Here is a 7,375-nt window from a genome sequence, read left to right on the forward strand (position 1 = left end):
AAGGAGGGGAGTGTGGACATGCACCACAAGGGCACTTACTGCGGTGGTTGTAAGTCGACCTAATATATCCATAGGTCTGCAAGTCCAAGTCCCAAAACCCGAGTGCCCCCCACCCCTGCTGTGTTCTGTTGCAGCTTTTGTGCTATTACACAGCTTGGCACCATTATTTTGAGTCTTACTATTCCTTTGGGATGTTGGCCCTTGTAATGGCCCAGGTATGTGGGGCAGCAGGAGGTGCATTTTTCCTCATGTACCTGTGCTCTATGAGTACTGAAATATTTAAGTACAGGGCAGGAATACAATGCCAGTGCAGATCTATTCTTAAAGTGCTAACTCTTAAACGAACCGAGATGGCTCTGCAACATGGTGGTGGTGGTGACAGTGAGGAGATGCGGATGGAGACCTTTCTGAACTCAAAGCTTCTTTAGGCCGCATGTTCAGGAAGGTATCCAGTTATGTCGTCCTCTTTTATAGGCACAGAATTCAGTGACAACGTATGTGAGGTTTGCCCTGATGGAACCTTCTCAGCAACCAACATGTCACACACCTGTCAGCCATGGACCAGGTAGGTGACTCTGACTACACATGGCCTTTTCCCTTGCTTTACACGCTGCGTTCTCTCCTTTCATTCATTGTTATTTCTTTGTACCTGAATTTTGCAGCTATATCAGACCTGGTTAGAGATGCCCTGAAGTTCAGCAGCTGGGAAACATAACCCTAAATCAGTAGGGCTGTGAGCTGTGTGGTGGGGAAATCCTTCCCCCAGGAATCCCTTTCCGTACCCTGGGCACTCTCTGTGAGGGCTGGATTCACCTCGGGGCTGTTTATAACCGTGACATGGGATGGCCGGTGGATTCCAACTGCAGCCCCCTCTGCCAGATCCTCCCTGCACAGAGCCCAGTGACATGGTGGAGAGACTGTGTAGAACTAGGCCCAGGGCCATACTGGGACTGGCCACCCATGCAGTGTAACAGCCTAAGTTCCATGGCCAGAGACCCATGGCCACACAGGAGCGGGCAGGGTTTGCCCTCACAGAACACAGATTACAAATACATATGGCACATGTTAGAATTAAGAGTTGAAAACCAGCTCCTCCTTCGATTATCCACCAAGTCCTAAAGACCTTTCTGCCTCCTTGGCATGGGCAGCTGGAGGCCAGTTCAGCCCCTGACTGAGGTTAGGTCAGTTCTGAGGCCTACCAGTGGTCATGGCCCCCTAGGGGCCACTAATAGGGGGCAGAACTGCCCTGGCCTTGCCCCCTCCCTCAGCCAATCCATCTCTGGCCTGCCCCCTGCGCCACCATGGCCCACCTGCGCCAGGTGAGGTCCTAGCCCAACCGCACAGCCCGTCTGTCCCACAAACAGTGCAAAGAGGCTGTAGAGCAAGGGTGAATCTGGCCCTTCGGCTCAGTTAGGGTTTGCTCTGCAATGGATGATTGTCTGAGGCTTTCCTAAGTCAGTGTGGCAGCACCACTTCCTGTGCTGCTTGGGTACCTCAGTGACACTGGCATTAAAAACACAGAATCCTACGCTGAGGTGTGGGCAGGTAAAAACTTCTGAGGTCAGTACAGTGAATTTATTGTATTTGTATTTTTCAGTCTAATCCTATGTTCTGTTAACAGTTTGGGCCCTTATAACTTCATTTTCCAATGTGCAGGCTTCTACCACTCAAAGGGCCCAATCCTGCAGCCCTGAAATGTGTGGGAGTTTGGCCTGTCCACAGACTGCAGGATCAGGCCCAGAATCTGGATGGGGTCTTGTCATATTTGATTCACTATATTAAGGAAGCCACCTGGTGGAATGACGGGTGTATCGAGACTGTGAGAAGGCTGTGGATACGCTGACATGTTTAATAACGTCTTCCTTCATCTTAGGTGTAAAGAGGAAGGGATGAGAGAACTAAAGGCCGGGACAGCCACTTCTGATGCAGTTTGTGTACAAAGAGGCCTTTCTGCCACAGCGATGGCATTGATAATTTTAGTTTTAATTGTACCTGCAGTGGCTGGAGCAGTGTACTTTTTTTGGTGGAAGAAGAAGACGAAAGATGGGGTAAAACGTAAGTAAGAAAAGCGTGGGACCTGTGAAACCTGTCAGAGGGTCTCTAAAGGGGTCAGACTGGCAGAGTTTGTATTTGGCACATTGGTCTTTGTTTCACCCCAGAACATGCCAACCTGTAACCGGAATTGCCTCTTGAAACTGAGAATCCCTGTGAGAGTCTAAATCTCTCTTCTTTAAAGGGTTGCCTTTAAGATCCACTGGCCCTAAATTTGACCTACTTTATGGAGTGAACTGGCTGGTCCCAGGCCAGGGTGCTGTGCTATCGCACCAGCTGCAGTGGACATGCCCCCTGCCCAGCTCGGGAAGGTCCTCTCCCTCCCCAACTCATGGCCAAAATTGACCTTTTTCCCAGGCCAGATTCCCCAGTGGCTAAAAATACCAGCTGTTCATGTTCTCCGAGCAACCTGGACCAGTTCTCCTCTCCTGATGATCTTTCCCGCTTGTATCTGATACGTGCTTACAAAGTTCCCTTTTCATTCGCTGGGGGAGCAGTGATGTTAATGGAACGGGAGTTTGGGCTCTACTCATAACCTGTTCCTGCTTCAGAAATAAGCATCTCAGTTTTCCCGCTTTATTTATCTACCAAGAGAAGAACACATTCTCAAGTCCAAGAGAGAACGTTGTTTACTGGTTCTAGCTGGGGACTGGGAATCAGGACTCCTGGATAATATTCTCAGCTCTGCCAATGACCAGAGGTGTGAATTTTTGCAAATCGCTCAATTTCCCTGTGCCATAGTGTAGCTGTTTGGCATAATGCCCCCCTTATAGGGTTGTGTGGCTTGCTGTTTGCAAAACTCTTTGAGATCCTTAGAGATTAGGTGCTGTATGGATGCAAAGCATTGTTAGAGCCCAAAATCACATTGGGTTAGCATTGTCACCTAACCACCTTCGTCTCCCAGCGGGGTGATTCTTCAAGATGCGTCTAAGTGTAGTGCAGAGCCACCAGTGGGGCCATGTTCTGTGGATGTGCACCCACATGACCCCACTGAATCGAAGAGAGCTGTGCATGCGTCTAAGGGCAGGACTTGGCCCTGGGACATTAATACAGAAACGTGTCAATACAAAATGCACCAGACTGTTTTCTGATGAGGTTGTTTCTTTTTCTTTGCAGCTGCACAGGAGACAGGGGTGAGTTGTCTAGTCTTTTATGCTCAAGCACCTGGAGCAGGGGTTTGCTTGAGTGTCTCTGCCATGGCTATGTCAGCTTGCCCCGAGAGAGAGAGAGAGAGAGTGTGTCTGTGTGTGTCTCACTATGTGACTTTGGAGCAAGTCACTTAAACATTATGGTCCAGATCCTCAAATGTATTTAAGCTCTTAATGTCCATTGATTTTAAAAGTATTTAGACTCCTGATTTCAATGGAAGTTAGGAGCCTAAATATCTTGGAGGATCTGGGTAAATATGCCTTACTTTCTGCATCTGTAAAATGGGAAAAATACCTACCTCATGGGATACCATGAGACTTGACTCTTCCCCCCACACTTACACGTGCATACTCTGTGATTTGCTCCATGATGTTTGTAAAGTGCTTTGAGATCCCTAAATGGAAGGTACCATAGTAGTGCAAAATTCAGTGTTAAACGTGCCCCAGGGTCAGGATCCCCACTAAATGGACATCTATTCTCCAAACAATGTAATGAACCTTTGTAACAAGTGGCTCTGAGTGATAGCACACTTTAAAGTAAAAGAATCTTTAACATCTGAAGTTAAAATGGACTTTTTTCCTTTGTCTTTTGGCCCTTTAATCTCCCAAAGCCTATTTCCCAAACTGCTTAAACATACATGAGACCGACAAGGTGGGTGAGATCATTTCTTTTACTGGACTAACTTCTGTTGGTGGTAGACACGAGTTTTTGAGCTTCACAAAGCTCCTCTTCAGGTATGGGAAAGGTAACCGGAGCACCACAGCTAAATACAAGGCAGGACAGATTTTTGGTGTACCTCAGCCAGTGCACCAGCTGCCCCAACAACTATGGGATGATACCAGACAATCACTACACTCTCAAATAAACTCACACTAGAAAAACGATAAAAGACAGAAACACCCTGTTACCCATGAGTGAACACTTTTCACAAAGCAATCACTCCCTATCTGACTTATCATTCCTCGTCCTCGAAGGAAACCTGCACAAGACGAGCCTGGGAGTGTAGGCAAGGTCTGCACTACAAATGTACATCGGTAGAACGACGTCACTCAGGTGTGAAAAATCCCCTCCCTCCAGTGATGTAGTTACACAGACCTAACCCCTGGTGTAGACAGCGCTACGTTGATAGGAGGACTTCTCCCGCCAGTGAAGCTACCGCTTCTCACGGAGGTGGATTAACGACGCTGACAGGAGAAGCTCTCCCCTCGGCGTAGTAGTGTCTTCACTAAAGCGCTACAGCAGCTCAGCTCCGCTGCTGCAGCTTTTTAAGTGTAGACTTGCCCTTAAATTCATAACTCTGCTAGACACTAAGGGCTTGGCTACATTGGCACTTTATACCGCAATAAAGCCTCCCAGAGCGCTCTAATTTACTCCCCGTCCACAGTGGCAAGGCACATAGAGTGCTCTGACTCCCTGGCTAGAGCGCTCCTGGTACTCCACCTCCATGAGAGGGATAACAGCTGTTGCGTATTGGCTGAGATGCCCCAGGGCCAGTGTGAACGAGGAGTTACATTACAGTGCTCTGACTGACCTCCGGAAACATCCCATCATCCCCTTAAGTCAAGTGGCCTCTCTTCTCTTTGTTGTGAAATTGGCTGAGGAATGCGGAAGTGCCTTTTCAGAGCTCCGTTTCAGACAGCGGCTGCTTATCTGCAACGGGGCAAAGCAAACGTTTACTGAGTGAGTGAGAGAGAGGCAGGGGGGCTAGGGAGATCTGAATTTACAAGACAGCGTGCTGACACACTCTCAGCACTCCAAAAGCCCACTCTCTCTCCCCCCACATACTAACAACACACTCAACTCCACCCCCCTCATTTGAAAAGCATGTTGCAGCCACTTGCACGCTGGGGTAGCTGCCCATAATCCACTGCTCCCAATGCCGCTGCAAATGTGGCCATGCCAGTGCGCTTGAAGCTGTCAGTGTGGACAGACTGGAGCGCTTTCCGTAGTGCGCTCTCCGAAGACTGGTTTAACCCAAAGCGCTCTACAGCTGCAAGTGTAGCCAAGCCCTAAGGGCTTGTCTTCACTGACTGGGAGCTACGCCCCTTGTGGAGGTGGTTTTTTTAGAGCACTGAGAGAGCTCTCTCCCAGCGCTCTGCTGCGATCACATAAGCCACGGCAGCACTTTACCGTTGCCAGTGTAGACTAGCCCTAAATCATGGACTCAGCAGAGACACCGGTTATCCCAGTCATTACAACCATTTGTAACCTACTAACCCTGCTTTGTCCTATGACTTGCAGAGGTGTTAATTGCCCACTTTGTTTAAATGGTTTCTTGCAACATGTGTTAACCTCTTATGCTTAACAGTCTGTCCCACCTTTAGCTGTTACACCCTGGTTATCTTTCCCAGACCTGAAGGAGAGCTCTGGGAAGCTTGAAAGTTTGTCTCTTCCATCAACAAAAGTTGGTTCAAGAAAAGATATTACCTTACTTACCTTGTCTCCCTTTCAGCGTATTTGGTTTGGAAATGGGCATCTCTAGAACAGTTGCTGTTTTATCTATATCTTTATGGCATTACACAGTTTAAGATGATGTGAAATTAGTTAGTTACAAAGCCTTAAGATCCGTCCAGCAAACTAGACACTTTTTGTAGGAAAAAATTATGCCAGACAGTATAACGTACACTTTTGTTGTAAGTGGGGAATGACACTCTAGCAGGTGATAGGTAAATGTACCAGCCATTTGATTGTTAGTAACTGTATGTTCATAATGTCTTTGTTTGATTTTGTCATATCTTAAAGGATGAGTCAAAAGGACAGGTTGAGAGAACTTTGATCCAGTCTACAGAGAATGGGACAGATATCATTTCTCCTTAGGAACAAACAAAGGCAAGAGCAGTGGGGGAAGAAAGAAAGCCATTGTCAGCCCTGCACATGTGATTGGATTGGAGGCTTCTGAAAATCGCTCTTCATTGAATTTCAGCCATCATCATCAATGTAACTTGAGTTTCTCTGGCTAAGTCCTGTCATGCTGAAGCCTTCCTCATGGACACATTGTTAGGTGTAATGTCTGCAGACTCTGGGTTCTTGGGGGATGTCTCCACTTGCCATTTAAAGCGAAAAAAGTCCCTGTTTTGCACAAAAACCGTGGGAGCGTCTACATTTGCCAATGACAGAAGTTTCACAAGAAACAGAAACTCACCTCGACGAGAAGCGTACAGTTCTTATCGCTGATCCTTTTGTGGTGATGTGCAAGTGGAGACACGTTCTTCCTTTTAGCCTCCAGAGGATATCCCACAGTGCCTAGGGCGATCACTCTGGCCAGCAGCTCTGCTGCTGTGAGGCCAGGTAAACAGACGTCCGCCTCTCCCCTGTAAAGCTGCAGGAACTTTGAAACTCCCCTTCCTGTTTTGTTTGCAAGTGCTCATCTGGCCAAGTGACCATGGTGGCTCCACAGAGTAAATGATCCGCCGCTGGGACCCTGCGCTCATCCTCCCCTTCCCAGAAGCCCTATAGTGGGATAGCTGCCCTCAGTGCGCTGCTCTCATGGGTGATGAAATGCTGCAAATGTAAACACTCTCTGACCCTGTGGAAGTAACTGAGTACAGAAACCAGTGCTTTTCTTTCACCGGTTCCCTATCACCGATGAAACTCAAGTGTAGACATAGCCTTGGTTTCATTCAGTAACTACACTTAAACGTCCAGTTATTCATTACAATCACCTATCACGCTGGGCTTTGCAGCCAGAAACACTTCCTGGTATCCAGGAATCTCTATTGGACCAGTTGCTCTTTTGACTATATTGGACCAGATCACCACATAGTCAAAGTGGTTTTTATACATAGCTTTAGTTTTATAACAGGACAAGAGAGGGTGGGGACAGAAATCTTGTATTGCTGTAAATATTTGTTCAATATCATAATACATTAAATCTGCACATTTATTGTTTCTTGTTAATCAGATTTGCTTTGAACCTTCTCTATGTGTAAGATAAAATCCCAGGTAAGAAGTATGGTTGGAAATAAAGCTAAACTGTTTTTACAGTGATGATTGGAGAGTGGACTGCACCATCTTGCTACCCTTGATAAAGCAGCAGTCAGAGGGCTGGACAATCTAGGTATCGATGTGTGATGCGTATGAAAGAAGAAGATAGTGAAGTCATATTCCCCCCAGAGCAACTTTCCTGTCAGTGGGGATAACGGGTTGCGAAGATTCATTCATTAATATGTTGTTT

At 47.2% G+C, this 7,375-nt stretch overlaps 1 protein-coding gene across 1 annotated transcript; it reads left to right on the forward strand.

Annotated features, from left to right (window-relative positions):
• Positions 1-321: 321 nt before the first annotated feature.
• LOC113405619 (tumor necrosis factor receptor superfamily member 5-like) lies at positions 322-7,098 on the forward strand. The gene is made up of 4 exons (XM_026646839.1): positions 322-565; positions 1,874-2,055; positions 3,169-3,185; positions 5,944-7,098. Exons 1-4 carry the CDS (start codon positions 456-458, stop codon positions 6,016-6,018), a joined length of 384 nt encoding a protein of 127 aa, XP_026502624.1. The 5' UTR covers positions 322-455; the 3' UTR covers positions 6,019-7,098.
• Positions 7,099-7,375: the final 277 nt, after the last annotated feature.

The sequence above is a fragment of the Terrapene carolina genome, unplaced genomic scaffold (assembly GCF_002925995.2).
Source record: "Terrapene carolina triunguis isolate 2854851 unplaced genomic scaffold, T_m_triunguis-2.0 Scaffold46173, whole genome shotgun sequence".
In the NCBI taxonomy this organism is placed as follows: Eukaryota; Metazoa; Chordata; order Testudines; family Emydidae; genus Terrapene; species Terrapene triunguis.